The following is a 26,868-nucleotide window of genomic DNA, read 5'->3' as shown; positions in this document are numbered from 1 at the left end:
GTTGCGTTTGTGTGGATGTTTGTCCAGCTGAATGCAATGTGCAGGTTGTCTCTGCTTATTCTGAAAGCGCTGCAAGGTTTGTAATGAGCTACCTGTGGCCCAGCTCATGGTGTGGACGTTGTTCAGGGGGTCACCCTTGTTTGACCTAAGTTACCCAGCACTCAAAAGAAAGTTTCAGTGGCCTTTGTCTTCTGAAAGCTGTGGGGAGACCCAGCAGTGCAGGCTGGGTGTGATACTTCTTCAGGAAAGATAACAACATGGGGAAAAAGAAGTGGATGGTCTCAGAAGTGAAGCTCTGTCTTCAGCTTTGTTATTGAGGTTTCATGCACCCATTGCCATCAAAGGGTTTATTCTTCTGTGCTTGCTAATTCTTTGCAAACAGGCCTTTTTCTTTTATCAGCAGATTTGTGGCTACTTCTGAGCTAAATGACCATGTTTCAGCCACTCTGTGCCTGGGGTTTGTCAGCTGTCTGACTTGCTCCTCTTCCTCCCACTGCAGCCCTTTTCTCAAGACGAAGCGGGGGCCATTGAACCCTTTCACAGCAAATAGCTAATTCTTCATTTCAGATGCAAACTGGTTTTCTGCCCTTTCAGTAAAGGTGGCGGCCAGTCTTCCAGGCTAACAAAAGTCTCTTGGCCAAGCTGGAGTGGGAGAAGCAAACCAGGAGAGGAAGCGAAACAGGGGTGCGCAGAGAGATTTGACAATTCCCGTGAAGGCTCCGAGGGATCCCCGTGCAGTCTCTTCCCAGCCAGGGATCCCCGTGCAATCTCTTCCCAGCAGCAGCTTTGTCCACTTAAGAGCCAGAACTTGGCTTTTATGTTTTTCCCCTTTCCATTAAGCGGAATGTCGCCTGTCTCGCCCTCCGTGGGATGCAGGTGATGAGCTGGCTGGCTCTGCCTGGCCGGGGTGCCCCTGGAGCCCTTGGCAGTGGCTGGGGCAGGAGGATGAGCCAAGCCCTGTTGCAGCCCTGCCTCGTGCCATCTCGGCTGCTGCTGGTGCCTACAACAGCAGGCAGATGTGCCTTTCAGAGGCAGAACTTGTCTCATTTATTCTTTTTTTTTTTTCTTTTTTTTTTTTCCCATGTGTTACCTAGTGGAAAATCTTTGTGATCAGACAGGGGAGGAAATCGGAGATCGATCGTGCCATGTATGCCCAGATGTTGCATTTCCATAATTCAGTGCGCGGTGTGCTCGTGGCTTCTCTGAGGAGCCTGCATACAGCCTGCTGGCTTAGATATGGCCCCGACACCCGCACGTGCCTGCAGGCGCGTTTATTTCTTGTTTTAGTCTTTTCTTTTTTTCGTCGCTGTGTAAATAGGTGTGTGTTTCCATCTAGGTGCCGAAGCCTATAAACCATCTCTGGGAGGCAGAGAGGGCCCCGGCCAGGAGAACAGCATGGAGTACATGGAGGTGTCCCTGGATTCCCTGGATCTCCGGGTGAAAGGAATCCTCTCCTCGCCGGCGGGAGGTGAGAGGGGCCGGGATGGAGCCGGGATGGGGCCGGGCCTTTGTTCCACGGGGCGCAGCTGGGCGGCGCGGGGGCCAGGCTGCCCCCTGGCGGCGGGGACCGGCACTGCCGTTGCGCACCCGCCGGCCCCTCTGCGCCGGGCTGCGGCGGCGATGGGGGACCCCAACTCGGGGATGGGGCATCCCAGCCCGCGGAGGGAGTGGTGGCTTGGGAGGGCACCCTTCAAGGGGTGCAAGGTGCTGTGCCAGCCCTCTGGTCCCACTGGGCAGCTCTCTCCGTTCCTTGAAGGATGCTGGTTTAGCATCTCCCCGCATGGCTGCTGCTGCACCCCAAGATCCTCTTGTTCAGCCCCAAGAAGAGGAGGGACTAGTGTTGGTTCCTGGGTGCTCACCCCCGGCTGCTGTTACCAATGCTGAGCTTGCCTCAGATCCTGTATCTCCTGGCTGACCTGGATCTGTCCGTCTGTCCCCATCACTCTCACGCTTTCCAAGGGTGTCTGGCTCTTCTGCTGGAGGCGCATCAAGGAGCGGCTGGGAGTGCTCAGCACCAGGGGAGGGTCCGGCTGGATGAGGGATGCTTTCACCAGAGCCTCTGGATGTCAAAAAGATTGTGAAAGTGGCAGCTCGGAGGGTGAAGAAGGAGCTTTGTGATTTGCAGTACTAGAAGAAGATCTTAAACCTTTTCAGGTCTTGACAGGTTTTTACATGAAAACTGCAAGGACTTTCCCTCTGCTTGTGTGTCTTGAAATACCCCATCCGTGCTCTTGGCTTGGTCTTGGAACTTTTTGGCTGAAGGAAACCCTTTACAAGATGAAAGGGACTTGTGCTCTGCTGATGGGGCCGTGCCCACGGGCAGGGTGCTGCGGGGGAGAGTGCTGCCATTGCCAGAGCAGCTAAAGAGGAATCTCCCCCAGGAATGAAATTAGTCTTCAAAACTTTGCAGCAAAATAATTCCCCTTTCCAAAGCTGAAAAGCCAGCAGCACGCTTCCTTCACGCTGGGACTCAGTCCCACAGCAGCCTTGGGTGGGGAGAGCTTGTGGCACTTCAGGGTGAGCCACTCCAAAGGCAAATGTGTGAGGGTTTGCTTCTGTATTAAAAATGTTGCAAAGAGGTGTTACAACTGTGTAGGATTAGAATAGGAGGGTAGGACTAGAAGCAACCCCTTTGTCATTAGGCCAGTGTTTTGCAATCACAGGTGACCTCATGATTGAGTTGAATCCAGAGAAGCCACAGGAACGTTCACTCTGTGCCCCCGTACCTGGTGGTGAGCCCCCTCAAAAGCCATTATCCACCTTTACATAGGTTTGAAAATGTTTAAAATCTGAAAGAGATGAGGAGAAGGCAAGAACATCTCAGCGTCTTGTTGCTTTCTTTTCCCTGGTTTGTTGTCTTTCCAAAATAAATAATTCTTGGTTGACTGAGACCAAACAGTCCCAAGAATTTTGTTTTCCCATCTGTGTAATAAGCCTCTACAAATAGAAGTTTATGCTTTCCTGATCTTCTCTATTTATCACTCCACTAACTATTCAAATTTCTAGTGCCGGCTGGTTTCCTACAAACACTCTGGTGCCAGAGCAGTGTTGTGGGGCAGGTGGGGAGGAGAGACAGACTGGTAAAAATCTGTACCTAATCATTGCTTTTCCTTGTTGAGGTTTTCTCAGAGTAAACTGTTCTTAACTTACTATTCCTGATTTCAGCACAGTCAGCAGTGGTGTGGCTGGACTTAGAAAAGTACAGGATGCTTTTCCAAACTCCAGCTGGTGTAAGAAAGGGGTCTCAGAGGGGTTAGATAATGCCTTGAGAGCATTTCAGGACATGAAATGGGAAGATGCCACGGGACAGGGGTGGTGTTGACGGGCTGCATCCTTTCTCTGGGAAGAGAATTTCTGAGTTGATTTACTGGTCTTCTGTACTCCAGGTCTTTCCAATGGTCCTGAAGCAATGGAAGTAGATGGTCTCCAGGAAGTCCCCCTCTGTAGCTGTCGAATGGAGACCCCCAAAAGCAGAGAGATCACCACGCTAGCCAACAACCAGTGCATGGCCACGGAGAGTGTGGATAACGAGGTAGGAGCCTGTCTTTCAGCTTCTCACAGACTTTTCTGCTGAGGACAAAGACACAAAGAATAAAAAGCTGTGGCAGGAACACGTGTCGGGTCACGCAGGGGCTCTGCAGCCTGCTAGAGTGGGAGCCCACTGGTGTGCGGGAATGGCAGGGCAAACACCTCATTGCTAAGCTGAGGGCTCCGGCGCTCTGCGTGTGTCGCACGGTTGGGTTGAAGCACGCAGAAGGGAGGAGGTGGTGCGCTCTGCAGTTGGAGAGGCGCTGGGTGGATCTCTCCTGCTTGTCCTGGCCTGTGCGGCTGGATCAAGTTGATGTAACTGGCACACTTGAGGCCAAGTGGGCTAAAATACATTAGCATGCATCAAAGTGAGAAAATCCAATCAGAGGAAGCTTGGAGCTGGTTTCCCTTGACTACGAAGGAGCTGATGCAAACCTTTCTGTAGCCAGCTCTTGAGCTTCGGGAACTTGGCATGCCCTCCGCCGGCTCAGCCTGCCCCAGCCTTCCTCTCTCTTCCTTCCCTAAGAGGCTTCTGTGACAAAGCTTCCTATGTCCCGGCAGCCCTGCGCAGCCTCCAGGTCTGGCTGACTGAAAATTACTGCACTCGATGCTTTTCAGTCGATCACAGCTGGGCTAGTTGGGCTCTGCTGGTTCCAGAAGTGTGGAATTAAAGTGGCAGAAGTGACCCTCTCCCAGAGGCTGGAGAGTGAGACTGCAGGACAGGAACATACTTGGTAGATCCTCCTTTTGCTGGGATGCTCTTGGGTTTCTTCTAAGCTTCAGCTGGCTGCAGTCACACTGCAGTGCTCGGATACTTGCTGGTAGTAGGACGGGGAGTGAGAATATCCCTGGTTCTCCTGTAGGATCCCAGGAGAAGGGTGGATGGAGGAAGAAAGGGATAATCAGATTGGCATCCCAGCTCTGCTTCTGTTAGTACATGCTGGTACCTACAGAGAAGAGAGTTTCTGAAGCATGGCAGAATTGATTCATTAAGGGGAGAATGCCCTGAAGACTTCCAGGAGAGAGGGGGACCCCAGGGTTTCTAAATAAACGAAGGGCAGTGAAAGAGTTCCTTCTCATGTATGTGGTGGTTTGACAGTTCTGTCCCTGGATAAATCAGAGAGGAATAGCAAAGGCCATGCTTTATGTTAGATTCTTTTTCATAATGGGATAAGTGACTCATAGATGTTATAAGAATATTATATGTGTGAATAGTGGGTTCTCCAGACTGTGATGTCCTTGGAGAATGTTATAAATAGTTATGAGCACCCTGCTGCACTCTCTAATGGTTGGAAAATAGCAATTAATCATGTCGTAGTTTTTTAGAGTTTCTAACAAATAAGTAGTGTGACATAGTAATGCAGGGGCTTCCTCACATGGACAGTACAGCTTTTCACGTGTTAATGAAATTTCCTCAGCTCATAAGTAAAAAACGATGCAATGGTCCTATCCTGCCACCCCTGCAGCCCCTGGGGTCTGTGTGTTAGCGGTGATCAGGCTAGCCAAAGTCTCACAGCCACAGGTAGACTTTGCAGCTGGAGTTTGGGTAAGTTGAGTCAGAGATTCTAGGGGCGAGTGGTGAGCCTAGGTTAAAACCCGTTCTCTTTTTTTTCTGTAGGGGTGTTGATTCTGCAGGAGAAATGGAATTTTAAAAAAGAAAAATTAGAGAGAATGTCTAGTTTTGTTGAGAAAAAGCAGCAGATGAAAGAACTAGACCAGAGGGACAGTCTGTTGGTGGTGAGCAGGTTCCTGACTGACTCCTCTGCTCACGGTGACAGCACGCAGTAAACCATGCACAGATTTCAGTAGGGACGTTTCCTTGTAGCAGCCTTTCATGTTTGTATGTCTAGTTTATGAATGTCCTTTGCCAAGCATCTGGGGAAGGCAAGGTTATTATCCAGAGGAACTTAGAGAACCCAAATGGCGTTGTGGCACACTAGCAGGTGGCAACAGAGTTGTGAAAATGTAGAGGTATGAATGGGGGCAGCAGGAGGAAGCGCTGATCCTTCTGAGGCAGCAGAACGAGTAGCACTGATTAGAAAAAGCGAGCCCCAATTACGGAGCCTGCTGTCATTAACAGAACAAGGTGGTGCACGAGAAGACAGCATTCTAAGCCCAGAGCTGTACGTTGGTGAAATCCTTCAGAAAACACGCTCAAAGTGTGACGTTAGCTGAGCTCTTGTGAAAGCCTGGCTATTCATCCCTGTGGTCTGGGCAGGGGCCAGTGCTGGAACCAGCGCAGGCGATAACTTCCCTAGCAATGAAGAGCAATTATTTTCCCTTTATCTTCCTGTGACTTACGCTTTTGAACAGTAACAAGATTTAGTGCATATGGTCTTGTTCTCTTGGTCACCGACACCCACTCTTCCTGGCAAAAGGAGAGTGTATGTTGTGTGAGTCAGGCCCCTGGGACTGCCCCTTCTGCCGCTGCTTGGCTGTTGCGTATTTCCCGTGACGATTTTTTTTTTTTCCTTGCAAGGGGCAAAGGGCCCGGGGTCCACATGCATGTTAGTAAATGATGCATTTCTTCCTGAGAGAGCAGCTTTCACAGCTTCCTGCTGCACTGCTAATGCTATCTGGCACACATCGGAATTACTGTGAAAAAGCCAGGGCTCATCAAAGCAGTGTGCAAAAATCTTCCTCCGCACAAGCACAGAGAGTGTTTTGGTCTCCAGTAATTTCATTTCCTTTAATTTCTCCTGTTCCAGCTGGGCCGATGCACAAACAGTGTGGTTAAGTATGAACTGATGCGCCCGTCTAACAAAGTCCAGCTTTTGGTGCTGTGTGAGGACCATAGAGGGAGGATGGTGAAACACCAGTGTTGCCCTGGCTGTGGATACTTTTGCACTGCAGTAAGTCCGTGCTCTCGATCTAGGGAAGGGGGTACCTGTCGCAGTAGCTGGAAGAGCTGAAGGTGGAGATGGTACCTAAAGGGGTTTACTGACTTCCTGGCATCAGCTCCACCTCGTTCCACAGCACATCAGGTGGTGTTTTCAACAGGGATGTGTGTGAGGGTAGCTGCAATCGTCATCTTTTATTTTCCTGGAGACCCTGAGGGGTGTTACCGAAGGGTTTTCACTGGGATTTCACACCGTGGAAGACTTGCCTTAGGAACAAATTTCTTTGGAACAAGGTTTTCTTTTCTTTCTCTGTACAGACCAATCACATCAAAAATTGTATTAGTTTGGTTTGTAAATGAATCTGTGTACACACAACTGTGTCCCCCCAGCCTGTTCACGACGGTTTAGGTGGGGAACCTGAGTGATGGCACTGGAACAAGGCAGTCTTTGAGATCTGCTGCTGCTTCCTCCACCTCTGCCACTGAGGCTTTTAATAGCATTGGTCCAGTCCTTTAAGTCATCAGTGTCCTAGTTTCCCTGTTGTTAAAGCTGAAAAACACCAGTTGAGGGCCTCACGGGGTGACGAGAAGGCTTAATTGTCTGATGGTAGTGTTCTTCAAGATGACTCAATGAAAGATGCTACAGTAGTCTTAAGCGTTATTGTAATAAATGGAGCCATCCTGGGTTTTCATGCTGAGTCAAAGATCATTTAAAAGATAAAATCCTCAAAACCCTTAAAGGCATTTTGCAAAGCTGAAACAGAGTTAATTAGATTGCTTGGGAGGACCGTGAATTCAGGAGAAGAGTGGGTTTTAACTAGCCTTCCCTTACATGCTTGTACGTCTCTCAGTGACATGTCACTTCACACAGGTGAACCTGGGAGGGTTTGTCTGTGCTATCCATCACTAGTAACACAGAGCACAGCAGGGCTTCGGGTAGCACTGGTACCACAGGGCAGTGAACTCTGGGGTACCCTCAGTTCAGTTCGAAGGACTTCGCTGGAAAGGGAAACTTAATTTTAAGCAAAGTTGCCCAAGTTTGTTGAATGTGCAGTCAGCCACATTATTGGCATTAAACAGCGTATGGGGCTGGTCCAAGCAGGGAGGTCGCATACGTGAAGTTACATTGGGGTGACAGCTGATGTAATTATATTCATGTAGGTCCTTGAATGGTTTGTGTGCAGGTTTGTTGGGTAGTTTTCATGCTGGCTCAGCACATAGGCCTGAAGTTTTCTTTTTCCAGTTTTGGGGGCGTCCTTACAGTACACTGGCACTTCTAGGAACATAAGTGAGAACTTCAAGCGTTAAGAGGAAAGAGCTGGAAATTGGGACTTCTTGGTTCTGTTTCCCAAGCACAATTAAAAAACTTGCTTTGCAGTCCCTAACCGAGTGAGTTTTTTCTCCCATTACCTTGCTTTTGTTCTTTTCTAAAGAAGTGGCAGTGCTTGCTTACTGTATTGGAAGCGCCAGGGACAAGAGTGGTGATGAAAGAAGTGTTTAAGAGATCTGCGGATGAAGCATGTAGAAGGGGTAAGGCATGTAGTGACCAAGGTGTGAATTTCTTCCATGTGGTCTTTTTAGGGCACTTTCATGGAGTGTCAGCCGGAGAGCAGCATCTCCCACCGTTTCCACAAGAACTGTGCCTCCCAGGTCAACGACATGAGCTACTGCCCACACTGCGGGGAAGAGGCCTCCAAGGCAAAGGAGGTGACAATAGCAAAAGCAGACACGACCTCGACGGTGTCACTGACCTATGAGCAGCAGAAACCAGCGGCTGTGGAGGGAAGGGCTGACACCACGACAGGGAGGTGAGCTCGGGAGACCATACTTTGCGTTGGGATGCTTGTGCTCCTCCTGATGGAGCAAAGTGCTTTCTGGTCCTGCTCTGACAACCCAAACTCAGCTGCAGGAATCTGCAAGTGTGTTTCGTTTTGCTCTTTGTGCTGGAGAAGAGCACAGCAGCCACAGGGTGAGCTGGGGCAGAGACTGTGAAGATACTGGGGGTTCAGGACTTAAACCCATTCCTTCCTCTTGTTGTTAGGAATGGAAGTAGTAGTGGAACAAGTTGATGTTGCTAGGTCTGCTGAGTGACAGGGAAATTCATGAAGTATCGAGCTATAGCTCCTGACTTTCACCAGTGGGCACAGGTATAAAGAGAGGATGAAAATGCAGAGGAAAGCACAAACCAAGCCATCCCCGTGTTGAAAAGTGCTCCGAGTTCTTGTCTGACCTGATCTTGTTCTGGTGGCTGTTACAACTTGTGCTACATTCCGGGGTTTCCTGTAGCACAGAGTACATCAAATTGTAATCATAGGGCAGTGCAGCTCTTCTTTGGGGCAAGGTCTTACCGAAAAGGCTGTATAATATATTGGTTTGTGTTTCAATTTCACTTAAGCTTATCTGTATTTAAAATCCATTTCCTTTCCTTCTTTGGCATAAGATACGCACTGTTGTGTATTTTTAATGGTTGTGCTTTGGCTGTCTCTCATTTTTTTCTCTTCAGTGGCACTGGGTCACGGTTGTCAGAGGAAGACAAGCCAGAAAGTTCAGCTGCTGAGGGGTTTGACATGGCTGGGTCTTCAGTTTTTCCAAAGCCTACTACTAGCCTGACCCAGGGACCGGTTAAAGAAACTCTGGAAAGTGCCCTGATTGCCCTGGACTCCGAAAAGTAAGAAAAAGACTGCTGGGTCCCTCCAGTTCCCAGCGAAGCTGCTTAACCTAGAGAAGAATGAGGTTTAGCTTCTCTGGATTTTGGTCCCACCCAGACCCTTTTTCAGTCGTTTGTCACCCCCAACAGATCACTGATTGAAGAGAACAGTTACAGCTCTAAATGTTGCATTGCTTTATCTGGAGGATTTAGTTTTTCACTGTCCCTCCAACCACAGCTGTAACTATTGGGAGTGCCTGTTCACAGTAGTAAGACCCAGAATCTGTTGGTGAGCGGTGCTGTGTAGATACGGCCCTTGTTAGCCCAAGGCTGGCTGTGGTCGGGGCTGGAAGTTTTAAGACCTCCTTCTGGAGACTTGTTGTTCTTGTGTTTTGCTGGCACTCTGGAGCTGTGCCATAGGGACAGACTTTGTCATGCATGTGGGGTAGCAGCGGGGTGGGATGAAATACCGGGAGTGTTATTCAGTGAGTATTAATTGTGCCTCTTGCCTCCCCTCCTGTAGACCCAAGAAGTTACGGTTCCATCCAAAGCAGTTGTACTTCTCTGCGAGGCAAGGAGAGCTGCAAAAAGTCCTGCTTATGTTGGGTAGGTGGCTCCTTCCCAGGACACTGCGTGTCTGGCAGTACTCCCAGCTCCTGCCAGGCAGCTGCCAGAGTCCAGTTCCCAGCATGGCAGGACGTCATATTCCCCACTGCCCCCTGTGAGTGGAGTTGGAGGAGAAAAGACACTTTACAAGTGATGTGTCATTGGAAATGGCTTCATCTTTCTGTGAAATGTGGACCTGCTCCCAACCTGTTTCTGCATTTGGGCATGGTTTTATCCAGAGAAGCTGTTTCTGTCCCCAGGTGACCTACATGTGATTTTTCCAGTCCCACAGAACTTTTTCTCTCCATGCCATGGGATAGTCAGGTTTTTGCATCCAGTAGAGAGCTAAAAAGGTGGGAGTCTGCTTAAGCTGGGAGGCATGAGCAAGAGAGCAGAAAGAAAGAGCCCTTCAATATACAGGGTTTGTTTTGGGGTACATTGTTGTCTGTCACCGGATGACTTGGAGCTGCTGAGCTTCTTTTTACCAGCAAATATTCCGGAGGAATCTCCCCCTTCGAAGGACACAGTGTTTCCTTGGGATCATTTCCTTTCCACTCCAGTACTTTGCAGTACATTTTTGGATGCTTTCTGTTCTTGTCATTTATCAGATTCTTCTTTTTTTGTCTAGCAAGTGTTAGCTTCATTGTTTGTGTCTTCAATAGCACAAAAATGTTATTCATTGATATTTAACTACGGCCTCATCATATGCAACATGTTATCATGCCCAGACATCTTTGTCTGGCTGTCATCATCGTCTGTCAGTCTTTGCACAGCTGTGTGAATCTCTGGCCAGATCCCGAGCTTGTGTTAGTTGGAGAAGCTCCATCCATTTTGTAGCCCTATGTTTGCAAGGATGCAACAAGGATTGCTAATATTAATTGCAGTTAATAGTGGTGAGACAAAAAAGCCCAGGTAGTACCGACTCTGTCTCCAACTTCTGTGTTGCTTTAAACAAAGCAGCTTTTTTTTTTCTTTTTATCATTGTATGGTGTTTGTTGGTTTTATTGCACTGAGAGGTGGTGAATTGTGAATCTGAGGAAGACAGCCTGTGCAGAAATTGTAATGCCTTGAAAGGTATTAAATTCCATGGTGTTTCTGAAACTCTTGGTTGGAGGGCTGTTGCATATCAAATGTCTGTGGGACTACCCTGAGAGCTTTCTGGCTCGAATGTGTAGTGAGCCTTTAGAAGGACTGAGGATGGGCTGGGAAGCTGTCCTTTAAAAGCCTTTAGCTGAGACCAGATTCTCCTGTTACGCTTTTCTCTGATCTCTGAATTGAGGTTGAAAGCATCTGTGCTTTCTTTTTCAGTGGATGGGATTGACCCCAATTTTAAAATGGAGCATCAGAATAAGAGAACCCCTCTCCACGCTGCTGCTGAGTCTGGCCATGTGGACATCTGCCATATGCTGATTCAGGTCTGTCTGCACTTACATTCTTCTGTACAAGCAATTTTCTGTGGTTTTTGGTCTCCTCCCTCACATGGCTAAAACACGCTTGGAAATCAGCACTGAAGCATCCCTCCTGTAAAAAAACCTTCTCGTTCTCAGGGTTTGCTAAGGAAGGAGTGGTGCAGAGTAACGTGAGGTCTTAGGTCACAGGACTGAAGCTGTCTTTCTAGGCTGTTCTCCAAGCAGGCTTTGCTCTGGGCAATGAGCATGTGAAACTTCGATGCAGGGCACAGTGGAGCACGTGGGAGCCGCAGAGCAGAGTGGTGTTCCAGCGCAGGCTGACCGCAGGCAGGCTGCACGTGGGCTGCAAGCTGCTGCCGCGTTGCTCTTTGTAACGAAGGCAGGTAGGCTCTGGAGCCCGGAATGTAGCAGACCCTGTCTTCCCTTCTGTCAAAACCTGAATAACTCCAGCAGGATTTTCCTCTGTGATGTAAATGTCCCGCACGTGGACAGGAGGGAAGGAAAGATGCAAGTTTGGCTTGTTGGCTGAGATTTGGATTCTAATTGAGGGAAGATGGTCAAGGACAAAGAGGTGCTCTTGTTGACCCACTCCAAAATGACGTGAAGAAAAAAGGATTTTAAAAGTTACAGCTTTTGCGTTTTGTACTGGCGTACATGGTCCGGAGTGACTGCAAGTATGTTTTCTTTACCCTGTGTGACTGGTAAACCTTAAAGGGCTTTCGAGAAAACAGCAATGCCACATCTCTGAAAATGAGCCTGCTGAGATGTTGCATTTCAGTGTCTGGAGTTAAGATGCTTTCGGAGTGCTGTCCGAAGATGCAGCTATGGCCCTACCTTGCTGCTCTCACTCACTTCAGTTACTGTACATGAAGGCAATGGAACGACTTATATTAGTAAAAGGAACAAAATTGGCAAGGGGTGACAAACAATTTGAACTGAGTCTCACTAGGGTTGGCTTGTATCCAAGGTCCTTCATCTTCTTGTCTCTTCCCTGATGTCTGGCTACTGCAGTAGCACAGTATTTGGCTGGGAACGTCCCCAGCTTGTTAAACTCAAAGTGCCTCTTCTCTGGTCTGGTTTAAATAGCTGCAGCTATTTAAAAGTGATCAAAACAAATGCATTCAGTGGGAGGCACCTGGAAGCCGTGGGGCCAACTTCTTGTGCCAGGTGAACCTGGGTCAGTGTGTGGCTGCTGTAAACAGCTCTGTGCTTCACCCGTACGTACGCCTGCATGGCCTGCCCGGAATTGTGCCATCTCTACAATTTTCTTTTGGTTTTAAGTATTGGTTGGGTTATTGAGCTAAGCTGAAGAGTTAAAGCAGGCAAGGTACATGACACAGTAGTGTTTTGGAAAAAAGTAAGATTTTGGTCCAAGGTACTCCATGTTGAACTGAACAGATTCTCAGAGACCTCTAGAAATGTTAACGTTGACTTCAACAGGAATAGTTAGCCAATCTCTAGGACTTTTTTTTTTTACAGCTCCTGCCTCTTGCAATCAGCAAGTTGTTCCTACTGCTTGTGACATTGGGAAGAGCTGGTTGTTTTGTTCATTGTGTCTGTAGAAATGAAAGGCCAGGGAAAATGAAGCTGCTGGAAAAAGGAGGGGGCTGATTTTTCCAAATTGTTACACAAACAGTATCTAGAATGTAGCGATACAAAATCCATTAATAACAGGAGATATTTAATAACAGCTCTTGGCTTCCTTATGCCCCAGTTACTGGCTGTAGAAGGCAGGAGAGGGGGCAGACAGTGTGTGCTGCTTTCCAAAACAGGTGAAGTTGGACTGCCGCCTTTCCTGGTTTTATTTCTTCCCACCCCCCCCGCCCCCCCCCCCCGCCTCTGCTTAATATGGCTAAATTTCAGGAAAAAACTTCCTACGAAATTTCTGCTCCCACATCCTTCCGCTGCTAACTGGTGATGATTATAACTGTCCTTGTGTTTGCCTTGGCCTCTGTAACAGGCTGGTGCCAATATAGACACCTGCTCTGAAGACCAGAGGACCCCACTGATGGAAGCAGCAGAAAACAACCATCTGGAAACTGTGAAATACCTTATCAAGGCTGGAGCACTAGTAGATCCTAAGGTAGCAGTTTATTTCTTCTCTTTTTCTCCTGAAGAAGCTTCTGTTCACCATTTCTTTCTTGATAGGTTTTAAGTCTTGGGTGGGAGTACACAGGCCGAGGGGGAACGGACCTGCTTGTCTTGGGCGTGAAGGCTTGGCGAGGCTGTGCTTGTTGGTAGGATCATTCTCACGGCGCTGTGTCCTGGCTGGGAGCACTCTGGGGCAAGTGCTGCCACTCGCTACATTAGTTTGTGGCCCCAAATGTAGCAGGTATTTGATTTTGTATGGGGACCACTAAGTATTAGTGTCATAAATCCATTGCATTTGAATTTGGAGTTTGATTTCAGAGTTTCCTTCTCTATAGACTCTAATAATGAGGATTTTAGGGTGACATTTTAAAATGAGTTGGTAATTAGGTGCTTGCCAAGCCAGCAAAAATGACAGAGGAAGCTTTGCTTTCCAAAGGACTGATGTGTGGTTTCTTGCAGTCACGCTGCGGTGGCAAAATTGGACCCCATCTTTAAACTCTACCCTTTAATTTAAACAAATACAATAAAATGCAGCTGTCTGTTTGCCTTCAGCATGCTCTGGTTACTTTGCAATCTTGGAAAACGTACAGATCGTTTATTAGTCCCATAAATCAGATGCTATTTGGAACACAGGAACCCTCCCCATGTGAACTTCTTATTGTTACAACCTGCTGCTGTAGGCACGCTCCTCTGCTATTGCTGGGGAGTACGGCAGGGTCAGGATGTTCTTTTCATGAAGGAGCTAGCAGGGCTAGGAGGATTGCACAAGATATCGAGTGCTGCCCACCCCGAGCCTTAAAAAGATCCTCAGGAGCCTGGTTCTGAGCTGGGAAGGGGGAAAAGACAGGACAGGCACACGTGAGCTCATGCTGGCCACTCTCCCAAGCGTCTTGGAGCAATCCAGATGTCTCTCACCTGATTTGTTCCTGTGGAAGAGAAAAGAGGGGGGGTTTAGCTTTTAAAGGAAGGAAGAAAATCCTGAGCTTGCAAAAGCAAATTAGAAGCCCGAGATCGCATCTGAAGTCTAGACTAGTTTATTATGTTAATTAGTTTCTTGCACCAAATTAGTCATCTTTTTGAAAGCAGCAACATTGCAGTTTAAAATCAGCCATTTCGATGAGGAATCCAGACGGTAACTGCTGTGGGTGTGCTGAGCCTGCCCAGCCTGGCCCAGCAGGGCTGCCAGGTGGAGGGGATGCTGAGGACAGCGGTGGGGTGGATGGGGGCTTCTCAGACCCCTGGGTGAAGGTTTTGATCCTGTTAAAAACCCACCCACAAAATCTGCAGGAACTTTTTAATTAAAATGTGCCTGCTGCCCGTAGGGCTGAGAAGCTGCACTTGGCTCATGCTAATTTGAGGGGAAAGCTGTAGCATGATTCAGGTATGGCAGGCAATATGGGGATGTGGAAATCCCTTCTTTACCCAAAGGAGCCCACACAGTGTAACCCCTAACCCAGGATGTCCCATCCTTGCTCCCCAGCCCTGTGCCACCACACTCTCAGCTCTGCTCCATCCAAAAACTCTCACCTCCAATGTTGTTTCCAGAGTCTTAGCTGGAAGGAATCATTTGGGTTTTCAGTCTTTCATTTCCTCCTCCTTATTTCCTGGTCTCTGGGCCTTGCAGCTTGCTCGTGGGATATAAATGCCTGATAAAAATCAGGCTTCAGCCACTGAGACCTTTCCTGTTAGTGTGGGAGTGTCTCTGTCGTGACTCACAGCCTGTCCCATCTCCACCGGACCCTGTATTCTCAGCTCCCAAAGGCATTTTTCCTTTCAACCTTCACGTTCTGTTGTTTTTGGTTTTGTTTTTTTTTTTTTTATCTCCTATCTCAGTAGATGGTTGCAGGCACACTGGGGACTTGGTCTCTTGGCAGCCTGGTAGCCCCTGGTACCCCTTCGCCCTGCTGCCAGGTGCTGGGATAATAAGGCCTTGTGCTAATAAAACACAGCAAAAAAATCTGGTATTGAGACAAAGCTGATGTAAAGTGCAAGCTCTGCCTGTGTAAGGGATTTCTGTCTGCCCTTGGCTCTCCAGCACATGGAGAGGAAGAGCTGGAGAGGGTCTGTTGTGGAAGGGGAGCATCAGTCTGTCAGGGTTTGGGGCTGGTACCTTCCCTAGGCTTTGCCAGGGCATCTGTTCCCATAGCCTTTGCACTCTCAGCCTCCTACTCTGCATGGGTTGCACCTCTGAGCTGTGTGTAGAGCTCCCTCTGCTCAGTGCTGGCGTTGGTTTGTGCTCTCTCCACTCCTGGCAAGGGGCTGGGGGGTTTGGAGTCCTCTGCTCTGTCTGAGAACTTCCCTGATGTTCCTGAGCATCACTGGTGTCATGCCAACATGGGAAACACTAGGAAGCCATGTCTCCTGAGTGCTTGTTCTGTGGTTATGTCCAGGATGCAGAGGGCTCCACGTGTCTGCACTTGGCTGCCAAGAAGGGGCACTACGATGTTGTTCAGTACCTCCTCTCCAACGGGAAGATGGATGTCAACTGCCAGGTGAGGCCTTTCTGCAAGGGTAGAAACTGCTTTTCTCAGGTCAAGGACTCAAGTCTCAGCAGTGTGGGCAGTCATTGCTCAAATACAGTCCTGCTGCTGGGGGGCACCTGAGGAATTACGGGGTGACAATGCCATGGGCATCCTGGTTGCTAGAGAAGGCGATCCTCTCCACTGACCTCATGGAAACTTTCGTTCCATGTGCCTTCATCTGCATTTTGTCCTTGACCCTGGATTTGCTGGTGGAGCTCTTCCTAGCAGCAGGGGTGGTAGCATCGTGGGTGTGCTGTGGAATGGGTCGAGCCTGGCACTCGCCATGGCAGAGCTTAGCCATTGCTGTAGGGTGAGGCATTGGGGTTCCTCGTTCTGGGGGAAGGCCAGCTCCCCCAGGCTTCTTGGGGAGCTTTTGTAAGAGCTTTTACACAAGCTGGATGTTTGTTGTGCCTTCTGGACAGTCAGCTGTGTTTGAACAACCAGGAGATCCATTGCCGGTGTGTTGAGCTGCAAATAAACTCCAGCCTGCTAGGCGTGTTGGTTCAAATCATGCTGGGCATGCAGGACCCTGAGGGACCTCTCCCTGGAGTGGTGGAGACAAGGATAGCGATGAGACACAGACATGGCGAGGGAAGGGGTCTGTGGCTCCCAGGCAAGGTGCTCCCAGGCAAGGTGCACCCTGCTGCGGCTGCCAAGGGGCTTGTGAAGCCAGCAGGAGGCTGAAGCCAGCAGGGCATTGTCCTGCCCGTTCTGCATGTCTCACCCTTTCCTTTCCCTCCTCAGGATGACGGAGGCTGGACGCCGATGATCTGGGCCACCGAGTACAAGCATATTGAGCTGGTGAAACTGCTGCTTGCGAAGGGGTCAGACATCAACATCCGCGACAATGTAAGGTTCTTCCTGGAATCCGTTTCAGAAATGAACCACGATCTCTGTCTAAAAGCCCAACAAACCCAAGGAGGCAGATTCTGGGCTCAGTGCAGGGAGGCGCAGTGGTCCCTTGACACAGGTAGTTTGGGGCAGTGAGTGAAAAGTACCTGGTGGGAGAAGTTTCCTCCGTATTCTGGGGAGAAGTTTAGAAGCTGGCAAGAAGTCCTTTTCCTTCAGCTCTTCTGACACAGCCCATAAGGATGCTGTACGCAGCGCTGCAGGCTGCAGTCAGCTCTGTGCCTTGCTGCTTCTTACGCACCTGGGTCCACCGTGCTGCCACTTGGATGCTGCGCCAGGCAGATCCCCCTCTAGTCCAGACTTACCAGCTCCACGTTGGTCACAGGCCAGTGTGCACTGGGCATGGGTTAGGGTTAGGGGCATCCTGCGTGCTTTTTGAGGGGCGTAAGCTTGTGCTTAGGTGTTCTGGATGGATTGGGCCGACCCTCTGCCAGCAAGTAGCACAAGCCTGGCTTTTCCTAGGCATAACAGGCATGTAGCCACCAGTGTGGAGCGAGCGTGCCCAGGCTGGCGGCAAAACGTGCTGGAGCTGGCTCTTGGCCTGCTATTCACCTCCGTAAATCCTGCTCAAGTGGGATGTGCTCCATATCTGAGTCTCTGGGAGCTCCATGGGCCCAGCAGTGCTGCCTGTGGGGCTGTGCCAGGCAGTTTCACAGGGATTTCCAAGTAAGCAGGGAAGATACAAGGGAGATGTTGTCTCCTTTTTTCCCCAGTCATCCAGCTTTCTGTTCAGGAGACTCATTATAATATCAGCACTGCTCCTCTTCTTTTTTTCTTAATAGTATGTTTCTCTTTCTTTCTTTTTTGTCTCTAAGGATATTGAAACCCCAGAAGTACCTGCAAGGCAGGCTTGAGTGTGAACCGGGGTGTGATTAGATATTCCAGGCACTGGCCTGAGAATAGTTTGAGATAGTGAGATAGTTTGGTAAATGAAAGGTAACTGGCTTCACTGCTTTCTTCACGGAGTTTTTACAGTGAAGTACCTTCCCCACCATCAGTTCACGCTCTAGCATGCCTCATGGCAGTCTGTTTTGTTGTCCAGGGCTCCTAGTGCTTTTTTAATCCAAGGGATTTAAGCAGCTGGTTTATATTTGTCTCCCTAAACGCCTCACTTTATCTTGGGTGCTAGCAGAGGTAGGTGTTGGCATGTTTGTCTCCTGGGGCTCAGAAAGGCTCCAGCTGTGCCTGAGGAGTTGCCGTCCCCAGTCTGAAAGCCCTGCTGGGTAGGAACCTCCTCGATAGCTTAGATAGTTCCCAGGCAGGTCTGGATCTGATACTGTGCCTAAAAGCAAAAGTCGAGGGGACTTTCTGGGTTGCTGCGTTGCTTCAGAGCCCTACTGCTGACTCTGAACAAAACTGACTTGTTAGATCTGTCACAGAAGCCTTTTGGCTACCAGTTACAAGATCACACATTAAATGATGAAAATCAAATCAGCTCAGTCAACAATTTACTTGAAAGAAAAATGTCCTCTTAGTAGATGTATGTATGGCGTATCCGTTACTGTACCTAGGTTTGGTGTCTCCTGATTGCAGTCATTAAGAAGCAATGTCACTTGTGCTGGGAAACATCATACTCTGGGAGAAATGCTTTGGATTGTAATTATGCCGCTGTTAGGCAGTAGCCGATGCAAGGTGGAGCAGCGAACCTAGGTGTCTGTAACCTGTCTGAGCGGCAGCACATGGTGTGCAATCGACAGGATTAATTTTTTCTGTAGATCGGTACATGATGTGGTTAGAGTTTGGTTTTTTTTATTCTAGATGTTACCATAATGGGAGGCAGAAGCCTTATAGAAAAAGGGCTCCCCACTCCCTGGTGTATGTCAGTACACCCATTTAAGGAGGGATATAAGTTAAGTTGCGGTGACTTAAAGATGTGCTTTATTTTTGCTTAAAAAAAAAAAAACAAAGGAGAAAAGTTAGGTGATCATTACTATTATTGCACTGTTGTAATGGACGTCTTTAGAGCTTGTCGTGGGGAAGTGTTCAAAGTGTGCTGCAAATTGCACTGTAACAGAAAACAGAGTATCATCGCTTAAAATATCTCCATCAAAAAGATGAGTGTTCAGCTATTTCTAGTGCCGCTAGTGAGAGATGAGTACATACAGTATTTAAGAGATGCCTGAAGTCGGATTGATTGCTTTCCCTGTGGCTCACGGTTCGCTTTCTAGTACCTTCATATACCCTGTAGCTTGTGCTCTGCTCTTATTCTCTTAATTTTGTAGCACTGGGAGACATGCTGGCTTTTCTGTCTGTCTGGGCTGGGGAAGCTCAGCTTCTAGCCTTTTCCAGCATGTTTGTTCATGTCTGTCACCTCTCTCATGGATTGATCCAGATTGTTTTGTGGCTTAGAGACAGACGATTTGCCTGCATGTATAAGGCAGGCGACGGACCGCTTTATGTGCAGCCTCCCCGTCGTTGGTGCGCGGAGGCGGCGGGAGTGAGAACTGCCTGCTTGTCTGCACGGAGATTTCCCTGCCCGCCCTGGCAGTCCCAGCCAGAAGGAGCAACGCCGGGAAGGAGACTGCAAGCCACATGTTGCATCCTGCAGGTGTAGAGCTCCCAGAGCGATAGGGTTTTAAGGCACTAAACAGCCTCTACTCTGTTTTCTATCTCTCCAGGAAGAAAATATTTGTTTGCACTGGGCTGCTTTTTCTGGCTGTGTTGACATAGCGGAGATACTGCTGGCTGCTAAGTGTGATTTACACGCAGTGAATATTCACGGGGACTCGCCCCTGCATATTGCAGCCAGAGAGAACCGCTACGAGTGTGTCGTGTAAGTACAGCTCCAGTCCAGCCACTTCTCTCCCCTCCCCTGGTCACTTCTTTTTACTGGATGCAGGCTGGCAAGCTCAGGAGATCCTGGGAAACGCCTTTGGCATTTAAACACAAACCAAAATTGCGATGGAGGGCTTGTTTCTCCATTGCCTCGCTCCTGGGGGCACTGGGCCTGAGCTACCAGCTGCTGCCAGAGCTGGTGTAAAACATCAGAAAACAGGGAGTGGTCCTGGAGCCTTAGGCAGAGGGCTCGGGGGGCTGTACTCAGCCTGGGCTTCCCAGCAGAAAGGTGTCCGGCATCCTCGATTAAAGCTTTTTTTTTCCTCCCCTACTCGCCCTACAACTAGCCAGGCATAATATGGTAACAGGGCTTTTCCTTTGCTCCATCGCTGCTGTGAATGAAGTCCCCGTGTGTACTCACCAAAAGCTGGTGAGTATAAACAAGGGCCAAGTTCAACACCAGTTTTCTGCGGGACTGTTCCGTTTCCAGCCACCTCTTCCCACCCCATATCTTTCCCTGTCGGAGAGTTTCAAGCCTGTCTGAAGTTAGGCTGGTACCAGCCAGGTACCTGTCACGCCTGAAGCAAGGCGAGGTTTGCCTGGAGCTCTCGTGAGTGCCTAGAGCTCCAGTCTGTGGCTTCTGCCAGCGCCTTCACCTAGAAGGATTCACTGAACCATGCTTAATAAAGAAAACTCAGGTGATTATTCACTACTACAGATTCTTCCTTGTCCCTTAAGGGCTGGCTGGAGGATGCAATTCAGCTTGTTTTCCCCTTGCACGGTTTCTTGTGGGGAATGCTTAACTTCATCCTTCCTTACTGTTTTGCAGTCTCTTTCTTTCCCGTGGCTCTGATGTCACTTTAAAGAACAAGGAGGGTGAGACTCCACTCCAGTGCTCCAGCCTTAACTCTCAGGTCTGGGTGGCCCTACAGATGAACAAGACTCTCAAAGAATCATCTACTGACAAGCCTGCCCAGATAGAGAAGGTTGTGAGCAGGTGAGAATACGCCTGGCTTTGCTTGTGGGTCATGAAATAAAGCCTTTGCGCGGGGGCGACAGGGGACCTGGTTTAAGAAAGGATTGCAAGTGTATGCTTAGCTTTTTTAATTAGTGTGAAGGTCAGTTTGGGCTTAGCAAGAACGAAGCATATGCTGATTCAGACCTTGGTTTGTAAATTCATCCTCCAAATGGAAATACTCACAAGCAGAACAATCTGTAAGACGGGGCGGGGAAAAAATGAACTCAGTTCTAGTCTGTGATGCTTTCAGGCTTTGAGTGCTCAGTGATCAAAGACAGTAATTCTGCCCCAGGATGGCATCTGAATGGCCCCTTGTTCAGCAGAGCTTTTCTCCTGTGACAATTCTCTTTCTCCTACTGACAGAGACATCGCCCGGGGTTATGAGCGGATCCCAATTCCCTGCGTCAATTCAGTGGACAGCGAGCCTTGTCCTAGCAACTACAAATATGTTTCGCAGAACTGCGTCACCTCCCCAATGGACATTGATAGAAACATCACTCATTTACAGGTGAGGAATCGTGCATATCCACATGTTTTTTCTTGTCCTGGTGTGTGCATTCAGAGATGTTGCAGTGCACTGCACCTCAGAACAGGTTTTGCATTCAGAATGGTCTATGTCTAGTACTAATATTGCCATCAAATTCCAGCTCAGGCTGTAGTCCTGAACTCCAGCTCTTGCTCTAGGAGGTGAGATTCTGCTTTTCTTTGTTTCCAAGACTTAAGCTAACCTCTGCATTCAGTCGTGTGCTGTAGCCTCAGCCATCTTGTGCTGGCTGATGTGGCTCCCATTTATCCTTTTCCTCTGTTCTGTATCTGGAGAGTTAGTGAGTTGGTGGGAGACCTTCCTCATGCTGTCTCCCTACCGACTGCAGCATCCAGGCCAAGGTCTCTGTTGTGGTACTGGAAGTCCCTGAAGAACTGGGTTGTGAAAGCAGAGGTGAGGAAGCGCAGGGTGAGGGTGACCCCTCTGGGCACAGCTTTCAGGTGGCCCAAGTGACCTTCCCATGCCTCAGCCCCTGTTGTGCAGCAGCTGGTGGTGGGACTGTGCTGGCTGGTGGAGTGCTGGGGAAGCAGCCAGCTGGAGCACCTGTGTGGGAGGAAGCAAGCAGCAGGGGAGGACTGAGACATCATGTTGCATCATCTCCCAGCTCTGGTCCCTCCTTGGAGCTTGCCTTGTCCTCAAGTGTGGAGTACAGCTCATAGGGCATGGAGGGAGGTTAGTGACACAGGGGAACATCTTCTCATGAGAAAGGAAGGTGGCTCAGTGTGAGATTCTTTCCTCACATTCGTTGCACACAGAAATAAAGAATGGAGTGAAGATGCCACTGGACTGATGAGACTGATTATCTTTCTGGCTAATGAGCTGCAGCAGGAGAAAGTGAAGACTTGAGGTTTTCTCTCTGACCCAGTCACAGAAGTTGCTCTCTCAGTTGAGTGAGTGTGGTGTGGAGTTAACCCCTTTTCTTCTCTTCCAGTATTGTGTGTGTATAGATGACTGCTCCTCCAGTAACTGCATGTGTGGCCAACTCAGTATGCGCTGCTGGTATGATAAGGTGAGGACACAGAACCTCCTCTTGGGCTAGACCAGTGCCTGTGAGCTGAACTTTGCACGTTCAGTAGTACCTTGAAAACAGTTCCTTGCACAACTCCTCTCTTCTTGTGTTAAAATGCCTAAAGTTGTAGTCCCAGCTTTGAGATGTATGTGACAATAACGAAATGAGTACTCAGGGAAGCTTTTCTAGTGTTACTTATTTGTGTTACTGTCATGTCAACTGAGCCATTAATTATACCCATGTGATAGAGAACATTTAATAATCCATGCGTGAAACGGCTTCCGTTTCAGAGCAACGTAGGAAATGCTGTAATATCTGAACAAGGGGAGGGTGGTAGAGAGATTTTTTTCCCCTGCTTTTATTTATTGTGATCCTTCTGGATGAAGACAAAGTAAAGATGTTTTAACTGCAACATTGCCAGAAGCCTGGTTTGTTTTGGGTAAGTGTGCTTCAATCCTCCAGGGAGGTTTTGAGGTTAATATTTGGACAGGTTCTGCTAAGATCAGAAGTTCTGTGAATCTCGGCAAGTTTCTCCCAGGGGGAACGTTGGCATCTTTCTTTGCTTTGTAGCCATTTTATTTACACGGTAATAGGTGATTACATCTTTCAAGCCTTAAAAGCCAAATTTGTTAAATATGATGAACTGCATCTATCACTTCTTTAATCCTACGTGGTTGGTAAATAATTGAATTGCAGCCTTTTTGGGACTGTTATTTGGGAAGATAAGATAATGTGGTTCACAGAACTTGGGTGTACTGGCCTTGTACTCTGGAAGTTTAGGCTTTATTCCAGAGACAGACTAAGCGTCTGCTTCTCCCCTCCAGCACTGCAAAATGATAATAATGGTGATGCACACCGGCTTTTTGCACAGCACTGTAAGATGTGGTTTTGGTTGTGCATAGGATGATGCCAGGCAGCAAATATCTAGACCGTTTCTTGCTGTTTGTCAGCTGTCAGTGATGGTGGCAAGTGTGCCACTGTCGGAGTGGAGGAAAACTACTGCAGAAGTTGAGATCTGGTGCTGATTTTGGGGAGCTCAGGGCCTGTCTCCACCTTGGGGTGCTCTGGCCTGTTCTTACACTTGGGGGAATTTCTGCTCTCGGCCTGCCTCTGGTTTGGAGGGGTCACAGGAACAGACAACTAACCCAGTCTTGAATGCCTCTCCTCTTCAGGATGGCCGACTCCTGCCTGAATTCAACATGGCTGAGCCACCACTGATCTTTGAGTGTAATCACGCGTGCTCGTGCTGGCGAACCTGTAGGAACCGGGTGGTGCAGAATGGGCTCAGGTGAGAAGGAGGATCCAAACGCAGCTTATCTTGGCAAGACCAACACCAAACTTTTGAGCTTTCTGGCTCTCTAGTCTCAGCTCACCCATGAACCCACAAAAGCCCCAGACTTCCCGAGATGAGACAGGAGGTGGGGCAGGTACCACCGCACATGCAGTGTGGGATGCACGTGGGTTCCTGCGTGCTGCTGGTGGGAATGGAGCAGCAGTGGGTTGATGAGCTCAGTTAATATTTGCACCCTGTCCCTGCCACGTCGTGTAGGAACCGCAGTGTTCTTTCATCAGCCTGACCATGAAACATACAAAGGGCTGGTGGGTTTGCATGAACAGCCTAGATGTAACTTCTCAGATGGAGATCTGTGAAGAAAATAACAGCAACAGAAACGGCAAAGCCTTAATTTAGAAGATCTTGTGAGTTAGCAGTCTATATTAGAAATATAGGCCAGCATGCCCAGACTTGGCTGCTTAAAATTTCCAAGCTACTGGCGTGACTCCCCCTGAATTGCATACCTGAATACCTTTTGGTCTCCGGTGCTGCAGATTAGGCTGTTCAGGTTTTGGTGCCAGGCTAAAAATGTACGTGTTTTGTTTTGGACCTCTGCTATGGAGAAGTTTGCCACTGCACTATGTTCAGAGGAATCCCACTGGAAAAAAAGCCTTTTGCAAATTTTTTGTAGTACTGACAACACTTTTTTTTTTGCAAGCTTTGTAGTTTCAATGACATTTCAAAATGTTAAAAATAAGTAAGGAAAAAGCTCGATGTGTTTCCACAGAACTTTACCTCTCTGGTTTTCCCTGCCAAGCTCCAGTGCTCCATTGTCTACGTGGGTGTTTATTTAGGAGCTGTACAGCTAGAGCTGTTGCTTTTACATTTTTGCTTTGCTAAAGTGTTGTGCTGAAAGATGGGAAGGGTTGGAAACCCAGCCATGAGCCTGGGAGAGCAGCTGTGTTGGAAAGCTGGCGGTAAGGTCGTCAGGTGCATGGCAGAGCTGTGCCTGAGGTCCCTGGGGAGGCAGTGCAGGGAACCTCTCGCATTTGGGCTGCGGTGTGACACATGGGTGCTCCTGCTCCATTTTCAGTGCTTCCTTTATCAGATTCGCTCCAAATTAACTCTGCTTGGCAGCACACACGTTTCCATCTGGCAGGCTGACCCAGCTCAGCTGGGAAGCTGAGATCGGAGCCGTGGTCCTGCTGCTGTCGGTGTTGGTCCCGACAGCAGAGCCTGAACCTGAGCTTGGCTCTCTGTTCCGCTGTGATGGATGAGGCAAAACATGGGGGAGCTTCCTCAAGCCTGAAATACAGTGTTAATAACTGGTTTCTCTGAGGGCAGCCGTTCTCATGAAGTCATGTTTTGCCCTGGTGAAGGATGCAAGAGTTGTGAGCGAATATGGGAAAATGCACAGCCCCTGGTTTGAGCTGACGGTGCAAGGATGGGATGGGTGGGGGGAAGAGGAGACAAGTACTGGAGAAAGCAACAGGATGAAGTTAAGGTGACATTGGGTTTCTCTTTGTTCCGATAACAGCGTTGCTGAGAGTGGGTTTTGGTTCCCTCGGGGACAAGAGCGAGCCTTCCCTAGCCCTGGAGACTGTTCATCCTGCACTTAACTCAAGTTCTGGCTGAGCAGGAGGCAGAATGACTTACAGGATTGTTTCTCTGCCTATAAACTCCCCATCAGTAAAATTCCACAGAGCAGCTCTTACACCAAGAAGTTTCAGGTTGCAGTGTTTCTTCCTTGTCTTTCAGCCAGGGAGCTGGATATGATGGAGTTGCTAAATGCACTGGCCTCAGCAGAGGGCAAAGGGATCAGAGCACTTAGCTCAAGGTGTTCTTAACTCACTGTAGGCTCCTGCAGCACACCTCCTGGCAGAGCTGCGTTGCCTTAAGTCCCCTTCCACCTTCCCTGCCTTCCCCTGAGCGCAGGGGGTGTGCATGGAAAGGAGAAGAAATGCTGGTGGTGGGATTCTGGTATCCTAGTGTAACCACACAGAGCATCCAGTGCCGTACCCTCTTCCCCAGCCCCTCGTGTGGACCTCACAAGGTGCAGCTGGGCAGGAGGAGGGGTTAACAGGTGCCCATCCCTTGTCCCCAGGCAGTTTCCATCCCAGCATCTGCCCACACGCTCTGAGCAGCAGTGGGAGTGGAGCGTACCCACAGTGGTGCCAGCATGAGAACTGGGGTGGGGGGTGGATAGTTGGATATTGAAATCCTCTTTGAGTTTGCAGTGGTGGAAGGAAGGTTGCTGGCTGTTTTGCTCATCTCTCAGAAAAGTCGTTGCCATTCTGCAGAGTGCTGCCATTAAGGTGGCTTTGTTTCCTCTTTTCCAGGACTCGATTGCAGCTTTACCGGACACAAAAGATGGGCTGGGGCGTGCGAACAATGCAAGACATTCCACTGGGAACCTTTGTGTGCGAGTAAGTTATTCAGCTTTCATTAGCTCACACAAACCGTGCTTCCCGAGGGCTGGGTCGTTACACCTCTTTAAGGCAAAGAAGTGGTCACCCAGCCAAGCTGCTTGCCCTCGGTCAGAGGTTTCCTGACTCCATTTCCTATTGTGTGTCCTTTTCCTCATGGCATGGAGCTTTCTCCACCCCTCTCTGTCTTGCTGGAAGCGGTGCTCAGCTCTCACCCCTCTGAAACACAAACGGTGCTGGGGGGGTGGGAAATGCATTTGGGTTGTGCTGCGAACGTGCTCAACTCACATGTTCATCGTGGATATGGGACATTTAAGGCCAAGGCACTTTGAAGCAACTTTTTTCATATTGGATCTTCTTCCGTTTCAATACTGATGTCTCAAGAGGTTTTCCAGTGTCACAGCTCTGGTTTTAGTCTGATTCAGCAAAACAATGAAGCGCTTGGCGTTAAGCACATGTTTCGGCCCTGATTCAATAAAGTACTTAAGAACAAAAAATGTTCAGATTTACGTCAAGTGAAAAAAATGCTGTCAAACCCCATGGTTTTTAGGCTTTAAAGTGGTATATGTACTTTATATTTTGGAAATATTTTGGGAAATGTTCTTTCCATTGCAATAGTACAGTGACTTAAGACCTTCTAAATAAGGCTGGACTCATGATCTCCATGGAAATAGCTGCTGGGGTTTTGTGGAAGTAGTTATGGATGTTTTATAGAATTGGATTGGGGGTTGAGGAAGTTTATTGTAGAATTTAAAAAAAAAGGGGGGGGGGAAATAAGAAAAATCTTCAGTGGATCAGCCAGATATTTCTTCCCTGTTAGGAGCTGCTAGATGATAAAATGTTTTTTTCAGAGTTGAAGCTTAAAACTGCTGTTTATGGGGAGTGTCTCAGGTCCATCTTCAGGTGAGGTTAAATACCAAAGGTCCTGGTGTCCTGGTTTAGCACCCAGAGCTGAGCCAGAGCCTGCGAGTAAACTGCTCTCAAAGAAAAAAGGCGCTGACTTGACCAAATCCTACTGGAACGCTAACACACGAGAAGAATAAGCTGTGGTGAACAGGCAGCCCAAGGAAGTGGGGCAGCCCTGCATGACGGTGTAATGAGTGTGTTGTAGAGCACATCAGAGCTGATGGGATGCAGATACCACAACCATGCTTAACTCTTCCCTCCACCCTTGCCAGGAGCTGCTGACACTGTTTCAGTGGTAGGCGCTATCTTCTTCATTATCTAAATGAGCTGCATACTAAAGAGCTGAGCTAATTTATGTCTTGCCCA

General features: G+C 48.7%; 1 protein-coding gene across 20 annotated transcripts in view; it reads left to right on the top strand.

The window, feature by feature from the left end:
* Nucleotides 1-26,868, top strand: part of EHMT1 (euchromatic histone lysine methyltransferase 1) — a 121,611-nt gene that overhangs the window by 86,527 nt on the left and 8,216 nt on the right. For 16 of the 20 annotated variants that reach the window (XM_055799228.1, XM_027778161.2, XM_027778164.2 and 13 more), the window contains 16 exons: nt 1,337-1,468; nt 3,387-3,532; nt 6,237-6,380; nt 7,949-8,175; nt 8,871-9,035; nt 9,538-9,620; nt 10,929-11,035; nt 12,990-13,112; nt 15,511-15,612; nt 16,387-16,491; nt 19,170-19,324; nt 20,156-20,323; nt 20,708-20,852; nt 21,820-21,897; nt 23,070-23,185; nt 25,510-25,596. In XM_055799228.1, the coding sequence (XP_055655203.1) occupies nt 1,337-1,468; nt 3,387-3,532; nt 6,237-6,380; nt 7,949-8,175; nt 8,871-9,035; nt 9,538-9,620; nt 10,929-11,035; nt 12,990-13,112; nt 15,511-15,612; nt 16,387-16,491; nt 19,170-19,324; nt 20,156-20,323; nt 20,708-20,852; nt 21,820-21,897; nt 23,070-23,185; nt 25,510-25,596 (2,083 nt within the window). The remainder of the gene's footprint in view (nt 1-1,336; nt 1,469-3,386; nt 3,533-6,236; nt 6,381-7,948; nt 8,176-8,870; nt 9,036-9,537; nt 9,621-10,928; nt 11,036-12,989; nt 13,113-15,510; nt 15,613-16,386; nt 16,492-19,169; nt 19,325-20,155; nt 20,324-20,707; nt 20,853-21,819; nt 21,898-23,069; nt 23,186-25,509; nt 25,597-26,868) is intronic. The other 4 variants (XM_055799259.1, XM_027778167.2, XM_027778171.2 and 1 more) reach the window with 1 other exon arrangement.

Source organism: Falco peregrinus, chromosome 1, assembly GCF_023634155.1.
Source record: "Falco peregrinus isolate bFalPer1 chromosome 1, bFalPer1.pri, whole genome shotgun sequence".
NCBI lineage: Eukaryota > Metazoa > Chordata > Aves > Falconiformes > Falconidae > Falco > Falco peregrinus.
The sequence above is the reverse complement of the archived record's forward strand: the minus strand, read 5'-3'. Positions and strand labels throughout refer to the sequence as shown.